Below are 24921 nucleotides of genomic sequence, written 5' to 3'. Positions count from 1 at the left end.
ACCATTACTAAGTCATCGTGACGCAAGGGATTGACTGATCAGGTCGTCATGAATCACCTCTATGTATTCCAAATGCTCTCCAACAACTTTGATATCATATGCTACACAAACCTAAATGTTCAGGAACCAAACTTTAATGATGTAAACACAACGCAAGGTTTGGTAGAACAGACCAATGTTACGTCGATTTAGCGTGTTCTTTTGGTGTTGACGGTGGTTGACGAATAGCGAACGAACCAAACAATCCCGAAGCGAAACCCAATTCGTAACGGTTTGCGCCAATCATGCAAATCCAGACATGTCCAATTTTGCATGTAAAAAATGGACATTATAAAATATTCGTACAAGGAAACAACATGAAATCCAATATAATCCAAATCCATTTAAAGAGAAAAATGCTTTTTTCGAAATCGTTTTTCCTCCAAAATTCATTGTTTTCGGTTTGTTTTTCTTCTCTATTTGTTTTCGTGCGACCGCCGGAACCCCTCTTTTCCTTTCTCCGGTGTTTTTTCCCTTCCCTCTCGACTCTCTCAGTCATACGAACTTTTTTCCCTATGACACATTTAGGCTTAAGACGTGTTTGTGCCGGGCCGTGCCGAGATTCCCAATGCTTCTCGTTAGTATTATGTAACCTCGCTAAAAAGATTGAGGTTTCCTCGCTCGTCTCGATTTGACGATATTACAGAACCTCGATGTTGCGATGCGACCTCGATGTTGTAGTCTCGGGTTTCGATATAGCGATGACATTGGAATATAGAGATGAAGAGTGTGTGAGACTGATAGAGGTGCGAGGTGGAGGTGCGATGTGGACATTGCAGCAGCTTTCTTGGGCGGCAGTGTGGTGTGGTGAGAGAAAGGATCGTTTGCGTTAAGGAAGAATTCTGGGTAAAAGGAATGACCAAACAGAAATGAAAAGAAAATCGAAATAAAAATTGAAATTTGAATTTCAAAATGAAAATACTACAAACGACAATGAAAACAAAACTCCTTTTTGTCAATCGACAAAAACAACGCAATGCAATCACTTCCATCACACTGATGCGATCCCTCGTTCATCATAGTTGGATGCGTATGTTATGTTGTCGTTTCCGCATATCATCATAATTATCATTTCTTTTGTCTTTTTCTTTTCTCTTTTCTCATTTCTCTTTTCAATTCTTTCTCTGGATCCAATTTATCCCATCATGCTCTTTTGCGAATTCTCCCCCTTGTCTAGTTTGTGATACGCGACTCCTTTGGCATCTATAAAAAACAAACACCCCAATTTTGTCTGGCGCTGTTCAAAGTAAAACCTAGTATGTGCTCGCCGTTCGGTTCGAAACGTTTTTAAACTCATTGGCAAATGCGCTTTTCCATTCAAACACCAATTCGTACACACCACCCGACAACCCAGCATCTTGGATGCATTTCTAAGTTTTCGTTCCAATTCCAAATACCGTTTTCCATACCCTCGTTCCAATCTCACTTGCCAATAAAAAGACGACAATCCGTCTACAAATATATACGCTAAACGCATCTTGCTTCCTCGTATTTTTTGTGATCCAAATCGTTCTCCATTCGCCGCTCTTTCCTCTTTATCTTCTCGAAATCCAAGCGGTACAGGCTCCCCTTCTCCATGTTGGTGTCGTTTCCATATCGTTCCCAGTTCCTCCGCATTGTTTGGAATGCTTTCCAAACATCCATCGAATTCCGTAGGCCACACCATCATGCATTGTCGTTGTACGATTTCTTTTGAGCGTTTCCAAATCCTGCATGTTTGTTTTTCATCTATCGCTTTCGTCGTTTCTCCTTTCGTAGCTTGTCCAAAACTGTCTTTTCTTTCCGGTTCCAACACAGTTCCTTCCACTCCTTCGCTCGATGACGCCGACGACAATTGCGAAGAAAACTCGTCTGCACTCTCTTTCCCGCAGCCACACGTCTCCAAACACTTTTCTTTTTGGATAAGCTTCTCGTGCAACACTTGCAACAGTCGCTCTTGGTTCCAGTCCCATTCGCTATTCACTACCAAAACCAAAGTTTCCGTTGACTTTACCAACGCATTTCCCGCAAGGTGATATAAAACTTCTGTCTTTCCTGAACAGCTTATTCCTTCAATCCCATACACTTCGCCGTACTGGCATTGCGAAAACATCAATGACTCAATTGCGTCGGTTATGCATTCTTCCTGGTGGCGACTTTCACTTTGACTTTGTTCTTTTTGTCGTTTTCGTCCTTCCCGCTGGTTTCGCAGCTTTAGGACCCATTCTGTCGCTCTCATAATGATTCCTTCGTATTCACCTCTAGCATCGGTATTTCTCTCTTGTATTCTCTTTATTGCTTTGGTTTTTATGGATTTAATGTATTTTTCTTTTCACTCTTCCTATTAAACGTCGCCTTTGCCTTCTTTATGTTTTACGCTCCTAGACAGTTTGTTGTCTTTGAAGAATCGACACGCGCAAGCTTGTCGCCTCCCTTTGTCTGCCTAAACAACATAGATCCAAAACATCCTAGAATAAATAAATAAAAAAGATGTTTAAATAGAAAAAGACAAAAAGTACGAGTCCTTTCTCGGATTCTTTTCATAAAAGCGTTTCTCTCATTTTCGAGCTCTACTCTACATGACTTCCAGTCCTTTAGGAAACGCGTGGTGCTGGCGAGGGCCCTTTAATACTTCCAGATGGCTGTAACACCCTCTTCCATCTTCACCAGCCACGCAAAAAAAATTCCGGAGGCTTGGATTGCCTCTCGACAAACTCTCACCATTCATTCTCAGCATATACTCTCGCGATGAAATGCAACTAATAAACAATTCTTACATTACGTCTACATCCCTCTTCTTTTTCGACTTAAGATCTAATATGTACTTCTGTTTACATTTTCCTACGATAATAAATACAATAAAACAACCACATTTATTACCACATGCTCAAGACAAAATTTTATTTCGCATATTAATAATGCAGAAAAGCATCAAGAGCTTTAGTTCTTTCTCCTGAAAGAGCAGCCTTCCATGAGGCGAGCCTTACCACCGGTGGGTTGGCAAAGAACGGAAGCACAAGAGCCGCAAATAACAACGGTTTGAGCGTGGGAGAAAACAGTGGTAATGTTGAAGCAACCAGGGCACTTGACATCCTGTTCATATGTTAGCTTTCCATTTCTGGAGTCCTTTGTAAAAAAGAAAAAGCAAGTAAAACAAGTTCTCCTGTCAAAACTACTTTTAAATTCTCGTATGGTATTGACTCTCACATCCCATGTGTGGCAACTATTCTACTTGTTTCTCTTTTTCTCATTTAAAACATACCATGAAGAAGCTGCGAGGGCCTTGGACAAGCTGCTTGAGCTTGTGCTTTCTCATCTCAGATTCATGAGTAGGGTTCAAGAGATCAACTGCCAACTATAATTTGTTATTATTCATTCCATAAAGGTTCTTCTATGTTAACATACCACCATCTTGTTAGTGAATTGCTTGAGGTAGATTCCAAAATCCCACTCGCTGCTTTCTTTGTGTCGTCCCAAAAAGCAGTCACGACTTTTTTCTTCGTCACTTCACATATCCGCGTTAAACCTCGTTAGAGTAACATTACAAGAAATAGAAACTCGCTGGGTATAGTCTTAAATCGCAAAGTCAAAGCTGTAGGGTTTGCTTCGTACTCTACAATGATTCTGTTCTTTTTTTTGTTGCCTTCATCTCACATGCTTCACACAATCTGAAACCTTTTGTCTGCTAACAATGTTCGTTCGCTCCAAACTCTATCAAACCTCACTCAAGGTAAGTAAAAAAGAATATATATTGCAACTGGAACAGTCAGTCTCCTATAACTATATACACATACACTCTTAACTGTCAACATCCAGGACGTCTTCCCTTTTCATTCTCTTACAACTCTTGATTTACTTTCAATTCAATCGTTACCATTACAAGCCTCTTACATGCTTAGACTACAAAGTATAAAGAATATGATCCGTAGTGCACGCGATTTTATTTAGGCAATATAATTACCGAAATATATTTTAACGGTACTAATGCAATGTTAGCAATCGCTCTCTTCTCATTTTCTGATATTTCCCAGAAAATGCGGAATTTTCCACATACCTTGTAGAAGCCAATGTCGTTGGCGAACTCACGGAAACTTTGACGAGAGATGTTCAAACCGTACTTGCGGATCAAACCAAGACGGCGACCAGTGTGAGCACTAAATAAATGTTTAGTAAATAACATTCAGAAAATTTTGTTTGAAACTTACCATTGTCTGCTGCCCTTACCAAATCTGCGAGGGTGAGAGTTCCAAACGTTTTCGTGAGCCATTTTGCGTGTGAAGGAAAGATTGCCGGTACCAATTCTTCTAAAAGACACAACATGTGACTGTTTGTCGTTATTAGGGTAGGGCTATGCAGTACATGAAAATGCGATGCGATTCAACTCGTTAACAAACAAACACAATTTAGGCGCACATACCTAAATCGTTACTACTAGTATTCTTCGTCTATGAGTCTTGCAATTGTTGCAAATTTTGTTTCTACATATGTACCCATCCATAACATATACAAATAAGTAAACGAATATATTAACAGATGTTGTTGCAATTATATTTTCACGAGTATTAAATTAAGACAAAATTACCAAAAACCCGAAATCCATCGTAAAATATAGATCGTTTCAACAAAATTCAAATATAAGGATACAAGCCAAGAGGCTCCTTATTGCTTTAAAAATTTAGGTCTTACCAAACCTTTGTTCCCAATGTAATAGTTCCCGTGTCAGATTATCCACCTGACGAAGCGTTTCTTTCTCGTCTTCAGAAATTTCTTTCGTCATTTGCGATAGTGCAACGGCATTCGCCGATTGGGATGCCATCTCTACCTGGATATGTCCAATATATTCTAACATGGTTGCAACACGCCTCCGCATTTCAGTAATAGTAATTCTTGGATGCAATCCCTTATGTTTTGTGCTTGCCTCCGTTGCCACTTCTCCTTCTGCATGGTTGGAAGTAAAGCGATGGCCGTTGGCTGAAACTGCAGATCCCTTTCCTCTTCTAGTTCCTGTTTTCCTGTTTTTTGGACCTCGTTGACCTGTTGTAGATGGAGACAAGTTTCCTTTTTCGGGATCCACAGGCATTTCGCGTTTGGATTTCCGTCCACTTCCTCCCCGCCCTGTACTGGAAGTTGTTTGTATAGACTGAACACTAGCAGGAGAAGGTAGAGTCGACTCTGGTTCTTCTTTCACCGGCTCAATTTCCACATTCTCCTCGTCCTCGGCTGTTTCTACAGCAGAAGTGGTATTAGTGGGAATGGATTCGTCTTTGGATATCTTCGGTGGTTCTTGTTTCTGTCGATCGCCATCAAGAATTTCCTCTTGGTCTTCTGGATCTTCTTCTTTTTCTTCTTGGACATGCCTTAGGTCTTCTTCTAAAGCAATTCCTTGCTCCTCTGGTGCTGCCTTGACTGACGATGATTCTTCTTCAAAAATTGATGCCTGAACAGGTGAAGCCGACTTGGATGTCCTAATTCATATTAGCACTCTAAACTATACCAAGACGTGTTGAAAGAAACCATACCCTCTAGACTTTTTATTTAGGAGAGACTGCTCCTTTGCAATAATTAAATATTCTTCGTAATCTAAAGCAGCATCTCGAGAGTTCATCGTAAGGCGTTGTTTTGGTATCTGTCTTCTAGCAATTGGTGAGGGAGGAGAAGCATCTGAAAGTTCCGATTGCTGAGGCTTCCGTTCACCAACAAGACCAAGATATTTAGACTGTTTGGGCCTATTTATGGTTAGCTTACTTTGAATGTGTATTCTACGTATACGCGCATGCAACCCAAGCCCTGCGAAAACCGATAATAAGTCACAGGCTATGAACTCATTCTAGTTCCTTACCCTCTTCCACGTTGATAAAGCTTGTGAAGTTCTGGCCGGCATACTTCACAAAAATAAACATCAGGAACATCAGATTCTTCTTGAAATCCAACGCAGTGACCATGCTGCCAGACAGAACATTGATCACATTGAATATATAAGCCTCCATCACTAGATTCATCATCATTGTCCTCAATTCCGCAAACGCAACGAGTGATTTCTGATCCCTTGGAAGATTCAGTTTCTTCGTCTGAAATCGAACCATTGGCAGCGTTTGCAGAATTTTCATCCTCATCTCTAGAATTATTTTTTATTTCTTTATTATTCTCTACTTTTTTTGATGAAGTTCGAGGCATTTTAAGGCAAAATGAAGTGTTGATTGACCAGGGTCGTATAAGTAGTAGACAAGTTCATGATGCATGGGTGAAATGCCAATATCCTAGTGCGACTGATTATAACACCTGAAATCATTGCCGAAAATGTTATAGAATTAAATTTTGTTATTTATTTTTCTAATTTTCTTTCCGTCAAACTTGAGAATGTATGGTTTTATGATATTGATGATTTTATTCACTAGCTAACCATTCAATACTTTTAATTCCGGTTCTTTTCTTCAAGCTGAAATAAAACTTGTCAAGATTGAACTTTTTCTGGCAGAGACAGTAAGTAAACTTCGCCATACTTGATATTAACAGCTATGTAAAAAACCAATTTGTCGGCTTCCACTGTAAATAAGCTATATGTTTCAAGATATATTTTCCAGATTATACTTATGCAAACCATCAAAGTCCAAACCCGCTGAATTAAAGCGAAGAGCTTCAGAATACCTGCAACTAAGTCGTTAAGACTGATCAGTTAATTCCAATTCTTTGGAGAAATAAATAGAGAAAAGAGCTAGAGGTTCTTCATATTGTCTACATGAAAACTGCCCTCGCAAAGAGATTTCAATCCGTTCATCGCTGTCGCTTCTACTGTTAGTGCATGGCAGAAATCAAGCATTTTAGCTAACCAAGACATTATTCATTTCTCGATTCAGACAAGCATAAATTAGTCCGTAGTCAAAATAGCTCCACGTTTCTTTTCAATGTACTTGAGAAACAAGTCTCACATCCTGTGATTATTCTTAACGTTAGATACCAAACTCTTTAGTTATATTTATCATTCTTTAAATCGTACCTTTCTTATCCGTCGAGGTTATTCTTAGGCACAGTATATTCGTTATACCAAACAATCGTGAAAGCTCATCTCCCTTTGTTCTTGAATCACTTATTACACTGAAATCATAATTTATGATAATTCTATCACATACACTTTGTTCGGTTCTTCTGCTATAACTTCTTATCCTTCAAGTTGTTGACCTGCATGCACCCTTGTATAATACATTACTTACACTGTTCACAGATTTCCTTGTACATTTACTTTTCGAGTAGTATGAACGTTTGATTTCATGCTCTTTTAATTGGAAATATTTTTCTTTCTTCTAATTAAATAAATATATTGTTTTCATTACGTATTCGCATGTTTACATGGTTGATTTTCTTTTCTAGGTCTTTTCTTCGTCGATAGTTGGATATTTAACTTTATTTGAGGTTAACTATATCAATACTTATAAACTGCTCCATTCGTTTTCCTTTCTCGAGTTATAAGTTTGAGAAAGCATAAGTCGTTTTAATACTGTACTAGGCCATCCCCTTACGTTTCTACTTCTTCAAGGTTGGCATTCTTTAATTCATTTTTATTGTTCTTTCTTTCCAAAGATGTCCGACTACACTCGTTTACAATCTCCTATTGACCCTGCACACTATGGCAGTGCTGGCTTCTTTTCCTCTGTAATTAATCTAGCCAACACTATATTGGGAGCCGGAATTCTGTCTATGTCTCATGCTTTTACAAAGACAAGTTTGTTTTTTGGTTGTCTCACTATTTTCTTCAGCGCGTTTGCTTCATTCTTAGGTTTATACTTTGTGTCATTGTGCGCAGACCGCCTTCCTCGTGGAAAGGCTTCGTTTGCTGCTGTTGCTAAGCATACATTTCCTTCCTTAGCAATTGTTTTTGATTCGGCTATTGCTATCAAATGTTTTGGTGTCTCTATTAGCTACCTCGTCATAGTAGGAGATTTGATGCCTCAAATCGCTCCTTCAATTGGCTTTACTGCTTCAATCTTTGAACATCGTGAAACATGGATTATTGTATCTATCGTGGTTTTAACACCACTGGCTTTTTTACGCCGCTTGGATTCTCTTCGTCATACGTCTTTTATAAGTTTAATTTCTCTTAGTTACTTGATGGTTATTGTCATTTATCACTTTATCAAAGGAGATATGGAACGCGGAGAGATTCGTTATTTTCGTCCCGAGTCTCTTTCTGGATATCTCTCTGTTCTTCCAGTATTCGTTTTTGGGTTTACCTGCCACCAAAACGCTTTTAGTGTCATTAACGAAGTCAAAACTCCTTCTCATGGATTCATCAATTTCACTTTATTCAGCGCAGTCTTTTCTTCAATGATTTTGTATCTTATTGTTGCCATCACTGGCTATCTCTCCTTTGGTTCGTTAACCTCCGGCAATATTATTGCCATGTACGATGACGGAAGTTTCTTAATTACATTTGGAAAACTTGCTATTGTAATACTGGTTCTGTTCAGCTACCCCCTGCAATGCCATCCATGTCGAAATTCTTTGTATCAAGCTATTCGTCGTTCTTATTCTTCTCACGATATGTCCAATCGTTATCATACCGTACTGACATTATGTATTCTTCTAACTTCCTTATTAATTGCCCTTTCTCTATCCTCCCTTGAATTGGTTCTTGCTTTTGTTGGTAGTACAGGAAGTACTTTCATTTCTTTCGTTCTTCCGGGCCTACTTTATTATTTTTTCTCTCATAATGCTGTTTCTCCCAATAGTGCTTCAGAGAAACAGTTGAAGATTACTCGATTTGTCGCTGCTTGTCTCGCTATATATGGAATATCTGTAATGATCCTTTGCTTAAATATAAACTTAGCGAAGCTCAAGTAGTTATCTTCGTTTCGTAAAGTTTATGGAAATTTTTATTGACGTTTCTTTTACCCTTTTATTAAATTTATAGGACCTTCATGATCTATTTTTATCTACAGGTAAATCAATGGTGTAGTTTTCTTCTTTTCCTATCAATATGGATGCTTACTGAAACATATTGGCAGGTTGAAAGTCCTCCTGACTGGGATACCAAACTAACCATGATTTGCTTGGCAAGTAATGCCATGGTGGTTTTTTTCCATAGTATAAGTCTCCTGTTTGCGAATATTGGTAGCTCGATTGCCTGTCTGCACATGCTTGTGAATTTGTTTCATCCGGGATATAATAAACGTAGTTTGAATTACAATTATTGATGGGAATTGTCTGAGGTGGATAATAAGGATGCGAAAAACTCTCAACTTCCGTTGGCCAGGGAGTAACATCGTTCTTACCGATAAATGAGGGCATATCTAAACTGGGGTACGAATTGAAGGGAGTATGTATTTCCGAAGGAAATTGAAATTCCTCGTTTAGATTTGATAATGCCTGGAATGCTGGGTATCCATTAAGCACATGAAAGGCTCGCTGAAACTCACTCTGTAATCCTCTTACACTTGTATCATCTGCTGTATTAGCGAGATTTCTTGATGTGTTAAATGGTTCTTCAACGCATAAGGAATTATTCATGTCCATGTTCCACCCTTTGGCACGTTTACTTATTAGGGATCCACTCCGAACAGAGACGACACTTTCTTTGTAGTCGTAAACGAATCCATAATAGCGAAAAAAGTCTACCAGAAGATCTCCTAAAGAAGCCTTATTTAGATGTGAATCTTTTTGGAAACCTCTGAGGTCTGTCGTGAACTTGACATTGTTTTTCTGGCCGCTATTCAATTCCATCATAGAAGGAAGCAAACGAGGATTTCGAGTTTGCAAAAAATTGACAATCATACAAGAAAGTGTGTAAGAAGTTATTGTCCCGCAGCCAACAGCATCATTTAGGCTTCTTTGTTTTGCCCAGTATTTAACTATGAGTCCGAGTGCTCGCACACGTGGGTCAATTTTTACGAAAAAATGTAGCATTTCCGTGTTTAGTTTTGCGACATCATTGTTGATATTGATATCACTGCTGATATTGAACTGTGGATCCCAAATTTTTACAATGGGAACTCTAGCTCTCGGTACGCAGGTGATTCTCTTCATTCCACCTAGACATTTGGTCAGTTATTTTTTAGGTACTTGGTTTTTCATACAATTGTGCAATATATATGCCAACTGGCAGGTTGAGCGTAATTGTCCGTTCCCTCTTGTTACAATACACACATCAATATCAGATTGATGAATAGCTAGACGGCTTTCAGTGGAACCGAATACAAAAAGGTCTAAATTGTTATCTGGTATAGAATTTTTCAAAATTGTTTTGAGCTTGACAATAAACTGTTCACGACGAAACTTCTCATGAGGAGTAGGCTTCAAGTCCTTGAACAATTTCCAGCATTCTTTAGTTAGTTCTTCAGATCCTCGTTGTTTGGCTATGTTCTCAAGATTGACGTTGCTTTGTAAACGGATAGATTTGTTTTCAAATCGTTTTCTTTTAGGTGATACAAAGCTTTCGAATGGACAATAATCAAATCCTAATTCCATTTTCCAAAAATCGTATATGTACTAGTAACGTCAATCTTTGCAGAAGTGCCGTTAGAGGAATCATTCATGTGTATGTGGAAGCTGTAGTGTTTTTGTTTGGCTATAAATATGTTTTACTTAAATGTAAACAATAGCACCTATGAGAATAGTGAGCATGTAAACAAACAAATCCACACCAGCGAACAAGATATCGCACACAAGTAACATTACTCATTCTTTATGTTTATTAATTTTAAACACACTTCTTAGAAGACTTTAAAAAAAATTGATACAGCTAGCTGAGTGAATCAACCTTAAATGAACTACGTAAATCTACAATAAAGATAATAAGGAACTCATTAAACATTTCCAACGTGCGCTGACTTGGTAAGCAAACATTATTTTTTATCATATGCTATGTATCATCATGTTATATTTTGGTATGCGGTCATCAAAGTCGTTATTCAGCCATAGCATAAATTATATCTTATGATATGGCCTTGGGAGTTTCATCGTTTACAAATTTAGTGGTCCAGTTCCCGTCTGAATTTCGTTCGATAATGTACGTGGGCCAAAAACGGGCATCAGGGCGAACACTAACTAATAGTGTTGCACCTCGACGATTCATTTGTTTCACTTGGACGTAAGGTTCGGAAGGGATTTCACTGACAATTTTCTTAAAATCGGAAAAATTATTTACTGGCTTGCCATCAATAGCTACAATCCAATGTGCTGCTCGAAGCAAGTTCAATGCTGGTGATCCATACAGAATACTTCCAACATATACTCCGTCAGGACCAGGGAGCTCAACACCAGGCTCCACTTGTTCGTAAACACTTCTGTGGGTAGAATGTACAATAGCCCCGTTCCAAGAGATAACTTCAGAGCTAAAGGTAGGAATATCTTCGTACAAGGGAAATTTAAAGTTTACTTCCTTTCCATCACGAAGAATAACAGCATCGAGTTCTGAATATTCTTCAAATTCGTGAAGGTCTGAAACTCTAGTTATCATTTTTCCATTTACACTGATTAAGACATCTCCGACTCTTAAAGAGGAATCTTCAGGGAGAGGCTTTAGATGAGAAACGACATATAGAGGGCGAGGTATCGTTCCGTTCTCTTTTGATTTCATGTAAAACTCAGACGAGCGTCTCTGTGACATTCCTAATGTAGTTGCACCAGCCAAACTGATGTGCGATAATTCTACCCCGGCAGTTTTGACTACTGGTTGAGGTCGAAGAGATGGAGGCAGTCGCAAACGCTCAAGCACAGGAAGCACGTAAGCCATAGAGAGCCCGAACTTATTCGTGTATTCTTTTCCGCCGACTTCTTGGTGAATCACAGAGATCCATAAAGCAACTACTTCACGTTTATCTTCTCGGTCACGGAAAATTAAGCCACCTGTTGAAGCTGAAGAGTCCATCAAAGAAATAACTTCACAGTTTACATAACGGAATTTTGGAGGAGAAGATCTTTCTGTTTCAACTACAGATACGCTGCGTACAGTTGTATTCTTGGTTAGCAGCTGTAAATCCTCATCGAGAGCCGCTAAAGTACATTCATCACCCGTTCGCATAAAATCGGCTGCAAATTCGAGTTGTACTGTATTGCTTGGTAAATAATCACAGGACAGCATTGCGATTCGATCATCAAGATACACAATACGAGCCATAGCACTAAATGATTGGAAGGTCAATCGAATGTCGCAAATTTCAACAGGTATAACCGTACGGTCGACAACGATGAGAGGAGGCACAACAGATAGAATAACACCTGTTCCACGATAAGACTTTGTCGAATTGAATCCATTAATACTAAGAGGCATGCGGCAATGGATTAAGACCAAAGAGTTCTGGATCGCCTCCAAACTTTTAGCACCTTCAGCTGGTCTTGGAATGATACTTGGCCGCCGAGATTTAGTAGTTATCGGAGCTGGCAATCCTTTACGATCCCAAGTTCCTTTCTTGTCATTTCTTTCAAAAACACTGGCCATAAAGAAATGTCTATCAATTGTAATAATCGTAAACTCTTCTTCGTATTTCCCTAAAACTCTGAAATGCATAGGAACACGGGCATTATCCGCCAAATTTGAGACCACCTGTATAAACGCGTCCAAATTTGGGGTCGGTTTATTTGCGAGTTTCGTCACCAAAAAATCCCTACTACCTGATGACCAATTTAGCATTCCTGAAGCAGCTACGTATGTTCCCGAATTCAAAGGAAATTGATAGGAGCGAGCAAGTTGATATGAAAGATCATGGAGAATGGCACCTCCGATTTCCAAGAAACGTGAAGGAGTGACACCATGCAAATCCTGAACATGCAGCTCCACTACCATGTAACCAACTTTGGGACGGAAAATTCGCCAGCAAGTTGGTTCTCCCACTTTTTCGTCTATTATCTCAAAAAAGGAGACGAAGTCAGCAATATATGAGGCATCTCGACCATCCGCTTCATATGCAATTAAAATGTCTCCCGGTTCTAAAACACCAGCTGCTTCACTACCTCGCAAAACTTTCGATACTACCAACAAACCATTACTTTCAGGAACGCGAGTACGACAATTATTTTGAAATTCATGAGGAAGACCAATTCGAGACAATTCGTCGTAGGACCAATGGATAAACTCTGTCAACAAAGTACCACGGGTAATAGGAAGGTCATTTTCTATGCGATGTAAGGCACGAACGATACGGTTTAATGGAAGATAAAAAGAAGATGCGCTACTATTGGATCCACCTGAATTTAGAGCAACTGCAGCACCGGATATGTCGAGGACGGGACTTCCTGAACTTCCACCGCTGGTTCCACTGGCGGCTTGGTAATAAAAGGTATTGAAATCATTGTAGTTGTCAATTCCGTAGTTAGGAGCAGGTCGATCCAAGCGTGCTAAAGTCGAACTTAAGATGGATAACTTTTCTCCTGCATCGTTACCAATGATGCGAATATCTAAACCGACTTTAGCAAGTTCCGGAGCTAATGGAATTTCATCGGCCACATGATAGCGTAGGGAAGATGGGTCATAGCGAAAGAATCCGAAATCATGGACTGGGTCCCGATAAAGAGGATATATGTCAACTTCTTCATAATTAATAAAGGCAGCACGGGCAGTTATAGGACCAGGAGAGACAACGTGGCGATTTGAGAGAATTAACCCAAGTTTTTTATTTACGACAAATCCGGTAGCACAAAAACCACCAGCACTTTCCGTGTCAAATGAACGTAAAGCAGATCCTTTTATGGATACAATACTATTGACGACCTTTTTAGTTGTCTCGTCCCACGTATGATAGTTGACTCCTTCGGCTGTTGTTTTCTCTGCATCTGTACTGCGAATAGGGAAAGGTTCTTTAATGTCAAAAATGTCCCTCCCCATAAGTTCAGGCTGCTGCGGAGTATTACAATTCGATGTGATTTGGTCAGCATTAAACTTGGGGATGGGAATATGATTCGGTCTATAGTCTGCAGAAATTGGAGGAGGCATGTTCAAGAGATATACTTTTCTCCTTATAGGGTACACAGTTTAAGATTTTAGAATGAAAATCCGCAATCAGCAAAATTGCTAAAATAAATAAGGCGAGGTATCGTGAGCCCAATTCGGAAATTAACCAATCTAGACAAAGACGATCGCTGTTGGCTTTATCAACCAATATGCTTTGAAATCAAGTCCTAAAAATGAAGAATTGCTAATATGAGATAAGTGGCAGTCCAAACAAATGCTATAGCCTTGTCACTTGAAATCAAGCAGATTTAGTAAAGTCAAGTGAATCAAGCTCTAAACGGAAGAGAATGTCAAAATCAAAAGACAATTTCTCAATATTTGGGAATTTATTGATAAAAAGTGTAGGAAGGGTGCTACACAATATTCTGCCTCAAGTTAAATCAGAAAGTTAGGGAGTAAGTTTTCTCGGTTGGATAGAAAAAGGGAATAAATATACGACGTAGGAAAAATATTTTGTATAATTCATAAAAATGCATCAGTAATAAGAAATCCTCAATTCAACGTGAAATCTGATGACTCTTCGGTGATGTAATATAATGACTCGGATTCAGTAAGTCCTAAAGAGCCACAGCAACAAATGATGCCAAAAAGATTGCTGCTCAATGAACACGATGCAATTTCAAATGTAACCCTCGGGTCGTGGCGAAACCGATGTAAAATTCATTCACCAACTATTTTTTCATAGTCTTGTCAAGAGATGATCAATTGACGGTGTTGCTTGATACATAGTAATAAACGCCTTGTAAGTTTCGGTTCCTGAATATCATAGTAAAAAATCGGTAGGAGGAGCTAAATGGTAGAATGGGGATCCTTTGATGTAGAAGTTCAAAGTAAATAAAACGAAAAACACGTCAACAGTTAATTTATAAATAAATAAAGAGAATATATAAAATGGATTTAATCCAATTAACAACCTGCAATGACTGACATTGTCAAAGTATGATACTAGTTTTACTTATGAGAAGCGGATTCGAAGGAAGTATCAGATGGAGTCACGGACGAAAAATTGTTCATTTTTTCTTCGTAAAGGACTATGTCTTGTTCCAAAAGTACAATAATAGGTTTCCAGTTGTTTGAGATTGCTACCTCAAGAGCAGATTTGAAAGAGTGCAAGATGGAGGATAGTAAAGTTACAATTTCCAAACGCTCAGCTTCAGGTAATTGTGGTCTGGCTTTGGAAATACCAGTAGACATGGACATAGACTGTAGTTTCATTTCATGAGGATGAACATCTTCTATAAAGCGCTGGTAAAATTGGATTCCGGAATAAGCTTGAATAACCATAAATTTTAAAGAAGATTCTTTTTCACGAAAAGCATGAATGGCTTTCGTAAGTTTACTGACATGGGGTCGAGTGTCGTATTGTTCTTGTAATCGTAAAAGTCGATCTTCCAAGTTGTGGATCTCTGTTTGTTCAAGCGAGTCGCATGTCTGTAATCGTTTCAAAAGATGAGAACGATGATCATATAAAATAGATAGTTTTCTTTCCAACTCTGATATTTCTTTGTTGACTTCTGCTATTAGAGTCTTCAGATTAGTAGCTTCCTGCGCGCGTTCTTTCTCCTGAATTAATGCTTGTGTATCCTTTATTTGATCCAAAAGCTCTTTCTGAAAATCGAATTCTTCCTGAAGCTGTTTAGATTTTCTTTTGTAAGTATTGGCTCGTTCTTCGCATTCTTCGCACCAGATACACAGCTGTTCCCCCAGAGCTTTCCGAATCCTATGTACCTTTTCGCATTCTTTTGGTAAAAAAATAATCTGAGCATGCTCATCTAGTATGGCTTGGATCTTTCTTTCGGTACCCGAAATACGTCCCAAGCGTTCTTGAGACGAACTAGTAATAGGATTTTCTTGTAGTTTTATTCCTTTCTCGTTCTTCTTATGCGACAATGGATCTTCCTGATTTTTTTTAAAGCTCATTATTGATGTACCTCTCTGCTTCGTAGCAAACATAAGGCCACTAGGACTTAGAACATGAATATTAAAGAAAGAGCAAATGTTGACAAGTTTAGATTTTTCTCAATTCACGTAAAAGATACTTTTTAATAGAAATGTGTTAATACGCGAAGCGTACAACCGTATAAAATTCAAGCGCGTGTCAGCATTTTTTCGCTGTTGTCAGCTAAAGATGAACTATCTTTCAGAGTTTAAATAATCCTCAAAATACAAATTATAAAAAAAAAGAATTTGTCAAAAAATTAGTTACGACCTCTTTATTCTATTTTTGTCAACAAATGAATTTCAGTCCCATCAGTTTAGAGTGATGGGGAAGTGAAGTTTACTACGTTTCGTGGTTTTCTAAAAGCCTTTTTTTATCCATTTAATTTCTCTCTTAGAAGTGAATTAGTGCTTGCAAGCTTTATATATAATAAAATGTTTTTTATCTTGTAAACAAAATTGCGGTTTGTTTATTATTTAATGCAGCGCTACGATCCCCAAAGCTATTTAACAACATCATACAATTGCAGTAATAAACAAATTAACGTAGCAAAAGCAAAGTGAATAAGTCTGTACATGTATACACTCTATTTGAAGTCTAAGCGTTAGACGAAGAGCTATTTCCATGGACTCGATTATTTAAAACTGAACCGTACAATTTGGGCCATCTGAGATGTGAAATAGAAATTCTGAAGGTACCAATTCAAAAACATGAACATCCCAGATTCGTTTAAATAGCATAGTTTTTGTTGTTATGTGTTTATATGGTTTGTAAACGTAAAGTAATTGCTCTGACTGGAAGGGTCTACTACTTACGTACAAAATCTGCATCTTTGTCATTTACATAACGACTTTCATTATTTGTTTCAACGTTTTAAAGAGAAGCTATGTTCTAGTGGAAGAACTGAATACGAGAAGTTGTATTTCACGCAAACTTGGCAAAGGGGGAACATTTATAAAGTAGGTAGACATACATGTCAAAAAGGGTTTGGGATCTTTCGTGAAAAACAGGCTTTTGGAAAGACAATGCGTCAAAAACCGGAGAGAATAGTTTCCATCCAAATTGTTTCAAGTTATATAAGGATATAATGAATGACGACGATGATCCTTCACGCTTCTTTCATTTGAGACAAACTACTCCAGGACGCGGGTAGGAGCCTCCAGGGGATGCAGCTGTGCCAGATAAGTTATGGCCCTTTATTGTTTCGTTAGCTATTGCGCCGAACAAGGTATGCACAATTCATTTCTTACCATAAAATGTAGCAGCAAGAAAAAGTTAAGATAAATGTCATTTGCCATGTACTAAATTAAGAAACAAGTTAATAAAAACTCGAGAGAACGCTGGCACACAAACAGGAGACCCAAGTATTATGTTGCAGTTGAACATATTGAATTGAAGGGCATGTAGGAATGTCAACAGACACTCAAGAGACGAAAATTAATTTTAAACCCGTAAGTAATATAGAGGATAATCCTTGTCCTTCCCATTTCTTCTTTTTATTTCCAACTTACTTTGTATTACTTCCTTTCGGAGCGAAATAGTACGAAACCACACACAGCAAAGCAGTGAGGAATCCAACTAAAAGAACAGAATACCCGCTCATGAATGTCTAAATCGTACGTAAAATAAATATTAAACAACTTTCCTTACGTCCAAGTTGAATCTAACTACGCTGTTGTACGTTCTACCAAAGGTCACAAAGCCGTTACTTAATTTAGGCATAAAGGAATGTTAAGTCAGCAGGACGGAGCGAAATTCAATGTATATACGTGTAGGAAAAATGCCATTATTAGTTAATAGTAAAATATTAAAAAGTAAAAAGTATCATTTGAACAAACATAGTCAGGAAAAAACAGACCCATTCATTATGTACTAGGTTGGGCTATTAATTCTTTCTCGATATTCCATTTTTCCAAATCATTCTATTTGGTTTGTCATATATTACTTACCATAAGGTAAGAAATACTCCTGTTGCAGACCACTGGTACGTCTCTTGAAGTGAGTTTTTAGGGTTATATTAATGCAAAAGAGAGACAGAGAAGAACGAAAGGATCATTCCAAGTTCTAGGAGGACTCTTCTTTTTGAAATAAAGTCAAAAGGCCGAGTGCTCCCAACAATACGTATTTTAAGATGGGATAGTCTGTCAACCAAATCGTAATCATTCCCAAGTAAGGGAAATATCCTCTAACAACACCAATTACATGCTTTTCACGATCCAAATAAGTCATGGGCCGAGGAAACAAGCCAACATCGTCAATTCGATTGTTGTCACCTTTTGTTATAAACTTCGTTTCATTCCTATAAGTCTCCGGTTAATACTTATCTCACCAGTTGGATAGGAAGCTTTTTAATGTACTTACTCTGATTCGTACAACTTGACTACTCGATGAACAATAGGGATCGGACGGTGCGGCAAAGAATAAACGACAATGTCACCAATTCCCAACGGAGAGCCATGCCAAATTTTTTCCCAAAGAGAAGGTTCCGACCCTTCTAATTTTTTCTCTATAGATGGCTTTCGATTATCCAGAAATAGAAGATCGCCTCTACGGAACGATGGTTCCATTGATTCGGACAATACCACGACAACAGGGCTTTCACAGTCAGTCATAAACGATAACGCTTTATAGCCCATGTATGCACTTGAAAGCACAAGCAGAAGATTGAGCACCTGGGAAAGCACCTATTCATGAGTTAGACGACCCACTCTTATTCCGTAAACATTCGTCCATTTCCAATATTAGGCTTTAGATGCCAAAAAATAAATATTAGATAAACAAAAGGAGCTAGAATTTAGCTCAGAAACTCGTTCTTACCTGTCGAAAATTCATTTTAGTCTTCATACTGCAAGCTGCGTCGTTTATGGAAAAGACAAAGGACCAACAATCAGTAATATGTAGATATGCTTACTACAAGAAGATAAATATGCAATTTTTAAGAGAATAAAAAAAAATAACCTTCTAAATGAAAGAATTAAAGGGAAAAGCAATTTTAAACAATCTTCGCGTTTGTTTTTGGTTTAGTGAGCATCCAAAAGTGCATTGATACTATACCCAATTTGGCATTACAGATAAACGCACATACTCGCTAAATTAATACATGGGTAAGGCATTCAGAGCTTATAGGGTAGGGTTAAGACTGTTTTTTCGATAATAATCATAAAAGTATTGGAGAAAATTACTGTTTGCACCCGGAGCATATAATCGAGGACGTCTTGATTTAACGCTACACTTTCTTATTAAAATGTCAACAGAAGGAGATTTTGTGCCCCAGGCTGAAGAAGTCGTCGAAAATGTTGAGGCTGTTGAGCAGGAAACTGCTCCTTCCACCCAATTGTCTGTTGAAGACTCTTTGAAGGAGGTTTTGAAGCGTTCTCTTGTCCACGACGGTCTTGCCCGTGGTGTTCGTGAAGCTTCTAAGGCCCTCGACCGTCGTCAAGCTCACCTTTGCGTTCTTTGCGAAAGCTGTGACCAAGAAGCTTACGTTAAGCTTATTGAGGCACTCTGTGCCGAATCTCAAACTCCTTTGGTGAAGGTTGCTGATCCTAAGGTTTTGGGTGAATGGGCTGGCCTTTGTGTCCTTGACCGTGATGGCAATGCTCGTAAAGTTGTCGGCTGCTCTTGCGTTGCCGTTACTGACTACGGTGAAGACTCCGTTGCTTTGCAAACTTTGCTTTCTAGCTTTGCTGCTTAAAGTTAGAAGTAATAAGTCTTCGATAGCAATACAGCACATTCTTCAGCAAAAAATAACCTGTAACTGTACTATGTAGTCAAAAAGTAGTGCTTACATCGATTGATTTTAACGATTCATGCATTTATTTATATTAGCAACAAAATAATTTTTCTATATACACAATCAAAATTGACGCTGCGTTTATACAACTTTTCCATGAAGAGAATGACAGTTAGCAAGAATTATTCACATCTTTCTTCTTACAAAGAAAGACCGTTCTTCCAGCCCATCAATAGTTCCAAACAAAACACATTATCCATCGTTTGTACTCATTTCGTTTTATATAATGTTTATTCAAAGCTGGTAGATATCTATAACTAGCTATCTTTAGGAAGTTAGTTGATTATTAGCTAGTAGCCAAAATTTAACGGACCGAATGACTGTAATTTTGTCCGTTATAAGAGAAGAGAAAAGAATTATAATTACGGGGGTCCAATTAGAATACAATGAGCAACTCTTTCAGGAAGAACAAGACTGTAAAACCAAAGACCACACATGCTATGGTGTTAGTTAATGATCAATTTGACTCAAGATCCAATTTTCTAAAACGAGCGTAAAATTAAATAAATTAGAAAGCGTTAGGAGTGTGTTAAAAAAACTGTACGGTATCGAAAGATACAAAGAAGCGTAAGAACATTCGTCAAAAACAAAAGATGATGAATAGGGCGGGATAAAGCAGAACGGTCTCACGGGGATTCATTGTTCATACTGCCACTGCTTTTAGTTTTTCGTAAAGCCGGATATGTTAGAGAATCAGTCGAAGTTGTAGAGGAAAGAGGAAGTTGTGCTGTATACGGTTTTTCCGGAAAAAAGGAAGAGTTCGTAGGCCGAGATGTTGAGTTCGTACCTTTATGGATGATCTGCTGATACTCTGAGAGCTGAAAAATTAAAGACATATTAGGACCAATCCAAGGGGACCGTTGCTTGACATATTCATACGCATCAGAAACATTAAGGTTTAAAGTCTTCATAATAAATGCGATAACAAGACATGCAGATCTTGAAATACCCATTTGACAGTTTATCAAGACACGCTTGTTCAAATAAAGTGCTTGATTGGTAACGAATGACACCAATTGATCCAGTTCAATTAAAAACTGCGAATCGTGTTCCCATGGTATGTGGATATACTCAAGGCAATCGAATACGCGGATATCCAGGTTATATTTGGAATCCCTGTAGCAGCGACCTTCACTGGTGAATGGTTGCACTACCTCTTTGGCGACATTGACGACGACATCAAACGACTGTAAGATCGGCATAGAGGGCTTCGCATAAAGATATATATTTGGAGGATAAATACATACAGGGCCATTTGGATATGGCTGGTTGCCAATAACGTTAGAAGGAGATGGTAGAATAGAATGATGAGGAGACAAACATTGATCAGAGGCTTCATAATCATCATTTCTTTTGTTAGGAAGGGAAGACGTCGATATTTTTAAAGGGAGTAACTTTTGCGATAATCGGTTTTGAGGGAACTTCCTTGAAAGCTTTGTTGAAGGTAACGTCGGTTCAGAATTTTCTGAAACCGACCAAAGCTTTGTCCTCAAATCATTATAGCTACGACCTTTTTCTTCTTGTTCTTTTGTAGCTTGACTCTCCATTCTTTTGATAAATAATACTTTGTGTTTGGTAAAACCTCAAGACCATGCCACAACGCTTTGTTACGTTCAATCTAAACAAGGCTAACATCCAACAGAAACTCCAATGTCAGTTCCTTTAATTATCTTTTACACTTTTATTTTGTGTACTTCTATCCTTTCATTGATTTGAAGAGGAAGAATGCGAGTTAGTGGATCTATAAAATCTTCCTTTACGACGAAGTCACAGAAGTAACAGATTATAATTGCATTTACAGAATAAAGAAAAAGAAGGCTTTGCTGAAAGCTCATTGCTAAGTAAATAAAACAAGAAGTAAAATCGAACGTTCTTTAATGAGATTAAGAATATAGTAGCTTTTCTTTTGGGAGGGTTGATATGCAAAATCGATTTCAGACATATGGAGAATGCTAGATATTAAAACCAAGGGATTCGTTCTGACCCAAAAAGACTTTATTATTAAGTTATTTATTTATGAAAAGTATCGTATTGCATTTCGTGAAGAAAAAAAAAAAGAAATTTGTGTAGTAAAAGGAAACAGAATCAAGGTCGGAAAATTATGCTAGTAAATTAACTAAAGATCGTATAACGTATAACGAGACCCTTCTACTACATTCAGTCTCTTATGACAGGAATTGGTGTAGAATTTGATTAACAAATAGTGTTTATAGAGGTGATTCGGGTTCTGGGGAAACATTCAAAGAACTTTTTGTGGGTGTAGAGTGATTGTAAGAGGTATCAAGAAACGAAGGACCAAAAGAAGGATCTTGAGAGTTCTCTATGTACTTCATTGATGGCTGTCGCGCAGTCGAGCTCGTTGACATGGACGACGAAGGCTGTCTAGGTCGAAGGGGAGAATGCGGTAACCTTTGCAGCTTGGATTGGAAGCGAGAGGTATCAGAAAAGATGGAATGTCGAGAAGACGCACGCGAAGGTGAATTATTTCTGTAATTAGAATTGAATCCTTGGGAAGGAGGAGGTTGGCGGAATAAAGGACGATCCGGTGACCCGTAAGCAAAAGTACCGGTGCTGATGGAACGGGATGGAGATGAATTTACGGAACTTGATAAATCAAGGGCAGTAGAATGAGGTGCCATTTCTATAGAATTTTGACCTGGTTGATGATTTGATAAAGAGGCATCAATCGCTTGTTGGACCAAACCAAGGCACAATTCAGCCAAACTGCGGCAAAGACCCTCCACTACGGTAGACGGAGTAGTATGAATGAGTGTGATGGCGTGCTGTACAGCTTGTTGGATGGGCTCTAAAACAGCCGGAGAAGGATGATATGATTGCAGTTGTGATAAGGCGGTTTGCATCGTATTTAAAGGAGCCGGGGAAAAGGAGTGTGCGTTGATGTGCGAAGCGGGATTTCTGTAATTTCCATAAGGACTATACGATTGTGAAGAAAATGGTAGGGTTCGCGAAGTGTCACTCAAATGTAGTTCAATGTTGCTCAGTCTGAATTTGAGTTCATCCAATTCGCGCAGAACGGTTGAGCTATCCGAAGGAGATTCCCGTTCTAGAGATGTTTCTGCTAAAGTTCCAACTGCGTTGCGCATAGAAGAATGACTTATTTCTGGTCGATCATGCTTAAACAGATTTTGAGACCTGCTACTAGCATCCAACGAAGAGAACCCACCTCGACTGCTTTCCTGTACGTAACCATAGTTTTCCCTACTTGCCGGATCCGGTGAGTGATTCAAGCGAGGTAAATCGTCTCGATGATTTGCATTCTGAATGTAAGATTCCCGTGGGTTTAATGAAAAGTTGGGACGCGACTTCACAGAGGCTTCATAACTTAAAAAAGGATCCTCTGTAACTCCTTTGTCGAAAGAGAAATCGTTACTCGACATACAAACCACCAGCAATAGATGCTGGAGGATTTCAATGAACTAGTCGGCAGAAACTACATTTCAAGCACTATCTCGACGAACATGGATTTGCGAATACCAACATCCTCCTTATATATGATAGTGAGTGTCTTTGCAGTACACAAAAATTCGTAAATAAACAACATGAAACAAAATAAGAAAATAAACCCATGAAAAACAAAAGGGATTCCAGTAGATCTTAACTAAACCTGAATTTTATTCCTACTTATTTTTCCTAAAACAAAATACAAAATAAAGCCATATATCTGGTATACCGCTTGATTTGGCACATTTTTTCAAACGACCTCTTAAAATCCATTCAAATGCTCCAAGGCGATGACTATTTTGAACGAAATACATATTTACTTTCTGTTTCATAAAAATATAAATATTGAATCTTATTCATACAATCTTACTTAATATAAATCCACTATTTAAAAAAGGTATAACTGGTAACAGTGTAACTTATCACTCAAGCTCAGAAATATGGTGTTCTTACACCATGAATGAACAGCAGTCTGTTTTTATGGTCAGTGAGCTTTCAATAAGTAAGGCTTAGCCTATTGCATTCTAATTTAATTCTTTAAGTAACCTTTGATATAGAGAATTTCCTTTATTCTCCTTCCCTTAGACATTTTCTATTGTTGACATAGGAAACCTATCGTTTGTTCTCTAATTAGAACAGGATTCCTTTTTGGAGCTTTTTCTATCTAAAGTTCGATATCTTTTTAACACACCTGTTTTTTTGCCAAATTCTCCCTTTAACGCTTTACAATATGTCAGGTCCTTCTCCATCTAGGGAGTATATCAATGAAAATGTTACTCCAGTTCTTTTGGAGGGAATGAAAATTCTTGCTCGAGATAGGCCTGAAAATCCTCTCCAAGTACTGGGCCATTACTTGTTAGAAGCAAGCCAAAATCAACAACAGAGAAAACAGTCTGGATCAACGACCTCCGAATTCCAGTCTCAGCAACCGGTTCAACACATGAATCATATGAATTCGACGTCTACTCTAAATTCGAATTCCCAATTTCCTTCTACGACGGATGCTTCGCAACATATTCCTCCCACTGGAGACACGTCATCAGGTCCTTAAAAGTTTTAATTGTTGTCCATTCTTAGAATTGAAGGATTCCTTTGGAGAATGTGATCATAAATTGGGTCAGATCCAATTTAGCAGAACTTCCTAACACTTTTGAAAAGTATCCAACGAATCTATCATGTACAACACCGGGGATTTGAGTCGTTAACATAAAAATGATCTTTTACTTTTAACCTTTGTTTTTGGACCCTTGAATGTCTTTCTCCACCGTTTTCATTATGAGAAGTACTTGAATGAGATATGGGGTGTAATTACAAATTAACACTGGGAGGCCCAAAAGACTCCCTATAATTCACGTCGATTCTCATATGTACGATTTGCATTCAAACTAAAAATTTCCCACATTCAAAAGGATCGTAAAGTCTTATAAATGACCTTGATAATATTGGTTACTCTTAAGAGCAAAACCGTTGTTAAGACACAGTTAATATGGATAAAAGGACGACTTAACTAACCCCTGATATCTGCATATACGCCTTAGACTATAAAGAAGGATTGCTGCTAGCTTCAAATACTTTCTTTATATATATAATTGCATCACATTTGATGAACTTGTTTATTGTAATACTACTTTTGAGCCTAGTGTCAGGTTGTTGATATTTGTATATTTTGCTTTCCCTATTCTATGAGAACTATTGAAAGAATGTTTTAGGTAAAGTGTCAACCGTAGCTCATTTATGCGCGTAAACACCTACTTCAATTGCTCTGCTAGA

The 24921-nt window shown here is 38.2% G+C and overlaps 14 protein-coding genes across 14 annotated transcripts; 3 read left to right on the top strand and 11 right to left on the bottom strand.

Moving 5' to 3' along the window:
* Positions 1–1174: 1174 nt before the first annotated feature.
* SOCG_01786 (RecA family ATPase Rlp1) lies at positions 1175–2257 on the bottom strand (the record flags this gene model as incomplete). Its single annotated transcript, XM_013164739.1, has 1 exon — positions 1175–2257. One exon carries the CDS (start codon positions 2255–2257, stop codon positions 1175–1177), a length of 1083 nt encoding a protein of 360 aa, XP_013020193.1.
* A 503-nt stretch (positions 2258–2760) lies between these two features.
* SOCG_01785 (40S ribosomal protein S27) lies at positions 2761–3465 on the bottom strand. The gene is made up of 3 exons (XM_013164738.1): positions 3424–3465; positions 3281–3373; positions 2761–3111 (listed from the first exon to the last, which is right to left on the bottom strand). The coding sequence occupies exons 1-3, from the start codon at positions 3427–3429 to the stop codon at positions 2959–2961; spliced, it is 252 nt and encodes an 83-aa protein (XP_013020192.1). The 5' UTR covers positions 3430–3465; the 3' UTR covers positions 2761–2958.
* Positions 3466–3940: 475 nt separating this feature from the next.
* Positions 3941–4335, bottom strand: SOCG_01784 (40S ribosomal protein S29). The gene is made up of 3 exons (XM_013164737.1): positions 4224–4335; positions 4073–4172; positions 3941–3999 (listed from the first exon to the last, which is right to left on the bottom strand). The coding sequence occupies exons 1-3, from the start codon at positions 4283–4285 to the stop codon at positions 3991–3993; spliced, it is 171 nt and encodes a 56-aa protein (XP_013020191.1). The 5' UTR covers positions 4286–4335; the 3' UTR covers positions 3941–3990.
* Positions 4336–4495: 160 nt separating this feature from the next.
* SOCG_01783 (histone deacetylase complex subunit Cti6) lies at positions 4496–6236 on the bottom strand. Its single transcript, XM_013164736.1, has 3 exons — positions 5858–6236; positions 5538–5744; positions 4496–5483 (listed from the first exon to the last, which is right to left on the bottom strand). Exons 1-3 carry the CDS (start codon positions 6190–6192, stop codon positions 4694–4696), a joined length of 1332 nt encoding a protein of 443 aa, XP_013020190.1. The 5' UTR covers positions 6193–6236; the 3' UTR covers positions 4496–4693.
* A 1357-nt stretch (positions 6237–7593) lies between these two features.
* SOCG_01782 (vacuolar amino acid efflux transporter Avt8) lies at positions 7594–8853 on the top strand (the record flags this gene model as incomplete). Its single annotated transcript, XM_013164735.1, has 1 exon — positions 7594–8853. The coding sequence occupies one exon, from the start codon at positions 7594–7596 to the stop codon at positions 8851–8853; it is 1260 nt and encodes a 419-aa protein (XP_013020189.1).
* Positions 8854–8997: 144 nt separating this feature from the next.
* On the bottom strand, positions 8998–10476 carry SOCG_01781 (poly(A) polymerase Cid11; the record flags this gene model as incomplete). Its single annotated transcript, XM_013164734.1, has 2 exons — positions 8998–10040; positions 10086–10476. The coding sequence occupies 2 exons, from the start codon at positions 10474–10476 to the stop codon at positions 8998–9000; spliced, it is 1434 nt and encodes a 477-aa protein (XP_013020188.1).
* A 466-nt stretch (positions 10477–10942) lies between these two features.
* On the bottom strand, positions 10943–13939 carry SOCG_01780 (serine protease; the record flags this gene model as incomplete). Its single annotated transcript, XM_013164733.1, has 1 exon — positions 10943–13939. One exon carries the CDS (start codon positions 13937–13939, stop codon positions 10943–10945), a length of 2997 nt encoding a protein of 998 aa, XP_013020187.1.
* Positions 13940–14908: 969 nt separating this feature from the next.
* SOCG_01779 (uncharacterized protein) lies at positions 14909–15877 on the bottom strand (the record flags this gene model as incomplete). Its single annotated transcript, XM_013164732.1, has 1 exon — positions 14909–15877. One exon carries the CDS (start codon positions 15875–15877, stop codon positions 14909–14911), a length of 969 nt encoding a protein of 322 aa, XP_013020186.1.
* Positions 15878–16700: 823 nt separating this feature from the next.
* On the bottom strand, positions 16701–17589 carry SOCG_01778 (V-type ATPase V0 subunit E). Its single transcript, XM_013164731.1, has 3 exons — positions 17408–17589; positions 17147–17197; positions 16701–17090 (listed from the first exon to the last, which is right to left on the bottom strand). The coding sequence occupies exons 1-3, from the start codon at positions 17497–17499 to the stop codon at positions 17030–17032; spliced, it is 204 nt and encodes a 67-aa protein (XP_013020185.1). The 5' UTR covers positions 17500–17589; the 3' UTR covers positions 16701–17029.
* On the bottom strand, positions 17527–18944 carry SOCG_01777 (signal peptidase subunit Sec11). The gene is made up of 3 exons (XM_013164730.1): positions 18714–18944; positions 18258–18580; positions 17527–18195 (listed from the first exon to the last, which is right to left on the bottom strand). The coding sequence occupies exons 1-3, from the start codon at positions 18738–18740 to the stop codon at positions 17961–17963; spliced, it is 585 nt and encodes a 194-aa protein (XP_013020184.1). The 5' UTR covers positions 18741–18944; the 3' UTR covers positions 17527–17960.
* Positions 18945–19053: 109 nt separating this feature from the next.
* Positions 19054–19745, top strand: SOCG_01776 (40S ribosomal protein S12). The gene has a single exon (XM_013164729.1). It carries the CDS (start codon positions 19141–19143, stop codon positions 19588–19590), a length of 450 nt encoding a protein of 149 aa, XP_013020183.1. The 5' UTR covers positions 19054–19140; the 3' UTR covers positions 19591–19745.
* SOCG_01775 (dual-specificity MAP kinase phosphatase Pmp1) lies at positions 19691–21602 on the bottom strand. The gene has a single exon (XM_013164728.1). The coding sequence runs from the start codon at positions 21234–21236 to the stop codon at positions 20316–20318; it is 921 nt and encodes a 306-aa protein (XP_013020182.1). The 5' UTR covers positions 21237–21602; the 3' UTR covers positions 19691–20315.
* On the bottom strand, positions 21554–23152 carry SOCG_01774 (uncharacterized protein). The gene has a single exon (XM_013164727.1). It carries the CDS (start codon positions 23085–23087, stop codon positions 21897–21899), a length of 1191 nt encoding a protein of 396 aa, XP_013020181.1. The 5' UTR covers positions 23088–23152; the 3' UTR covers positions 21554–21896.
* A 279-nt stretch (positions 23153–23431) lies between these two features.
* Positions 23432–24830, top strand: SOCG_01773 (dpy-30 domain-containing protein Sdc1). The gene is made up of 2 exons (XM_013164726.1): positions 23432–23653; positions 23709–24830. Exon 2 carries the CDS (start codon positions 23882–23884, stop codon positions 24200–24202), a length of 321 nt encoding a protein of 106 aa, XP_013020180.1. The 5' UTR covers positions 23432–23653; positions 23709–23881; the 3' UTR covers positions 24203–24830.
* Positions 24831–24921: the final 91 nt, after the last annotated feature.

Source organism: Schizosaccharomyces octosporus (assembly GCF_000150505.1).
Source record: "Schizosaccharomyces octosporus yFS286 unplaced genomic scaffold supercont6.3, whole genome shotgun sequence".
Lineage (NCBI taxonomy): Eukaryota > Fungi > Ascomycota > Schizosaccharomycetes > Schizosaccharomycetales > Schizosaccharomycetaceae > Schizosaccharomyces > Schizosaccharomyces octosporus.
The sequence above is the reverse complement of the archived record's forward strand: the minus strand, read 5'-3'. Positions and strand labels throughout refer to the sequence as shown.

Excerpts from the sequence above, each read along its gene's own strand:
- SOCG_01785 (XM_013164738.1), bottom strand. Across the intron at positions 3,112-3,280 it reads GCCCTCGCAGCTTCTTCATG|GATGTCAAGTGCCCTGGTTG; the intron begins GTATGTTTTAAA and ends ACATATGAACAG.
- SOCG_01784 (XM_013164737.1), bottom strand. The coding sequence starts at position 4,285 with ATGGCTCACGAAAACGTTTGGAACTCTCACCCTCGCAGATTTGGTAAG. Across the intron at positions 4,173-4,223 it reads GGTAAGGGCAGCAGACAATG|TGCTCACACTGGTCGCCGTC; the intron begins GTAAGTTTCAAA and ends ACATTTATTTAG.
- SOCG_01783 (XM_013164736.1), bottom strand. The coding sequence starts at position 6,192 with ATGCCTCGAACTTCATCAAAAAAAGTAGAGAATAATAAAGAAATAAAA. Across the intron at positions 5,745-5,857 it reads CTTTATCAACGTGGAAGAGG|GCCCAAACAGTCTAAATATC; the intron begins GTAAGGAACTAG and ends AACCATAAATAG. Across the intron at positions 5,484-5,537 it reads CTAAATAAAAAGTCTAGAGG|GACATCCAAGTCGGCTTCAC; the intron begins GTATGGTTTCTT and ends AATATGAATTAG.
- SOCG_01778 (XM_013164731.1), bottom strand. The coding sequence starts at position 17,499 with ATGAGCGGGTATTCTGTTCTTTTAGTTGGATTCCTCACTGCTTTGCTG. Across the intron at positions 17,198-17,407 it reads CCGAAAGGAAGTAATACAAA|TACATGGCAAATGACATTTA; the intron begins GTAAGTTGGAAA and ends TTCTTAATTTAG. Across the intron at positions 17,091-17,146 it reads TCTTGCTGCTACATTTTATG|GGCCATAACTTATCTGGCAC; the intron begins GTAAGAAATGAA and ends GAAACAATAAAG.
- SOCG_01777 (XM_013164730.1), bottom strand. The coding sequence starts at position 18,740 with ATGAAGACTAAAATGAATTTTCGACAG. Across the intron at positions 18,581-18,713 it reads CTAAAATGAATTTTCGACAG|GTGCTTTCCCAGGTGCTCAA; the intron begins GTAAGAACGAGT and ends ACTCATGAATAG. Across the intron at positions 18,196-18,257 it reads GTCAAGTTGTACGAATCAGA|GAATGAAACGAAGTTTATAA; the intron begins GTAAGTACATTA and ends GGAGACTTATAG.
- SOCG_01776 (XM_013164729.1), top strand. The coding sequence starts at position 19,141 with ATGTCAACAGAAGGAGATTTTGTGCCCCAGGCTGAAGAAGTCGTCGAA.
- SOCG_01775 (XM_013164728.1), bottom strand. The coding sequence starts at position 21,236 with ATGGAGAGTCAAGCTACAAAAGAACAAGAAGAAAAAGGTCGTAGCTAT.
- SOCG_01774 (XM_013164727.1), bottom strand. The coding sequence starts at position 23,087 with ATGTCGAGTAACGATTTCTCTTTCGACAAAGGAGTTACAGAGGATCCT.
- SOCG_01773 (XM_013164726.1), top strand. The coding sequence starts at position 23,882 with ATGTCAGGTCCTTCTCCATCTAGGGAGTATATCAATGAAAATGTTACT.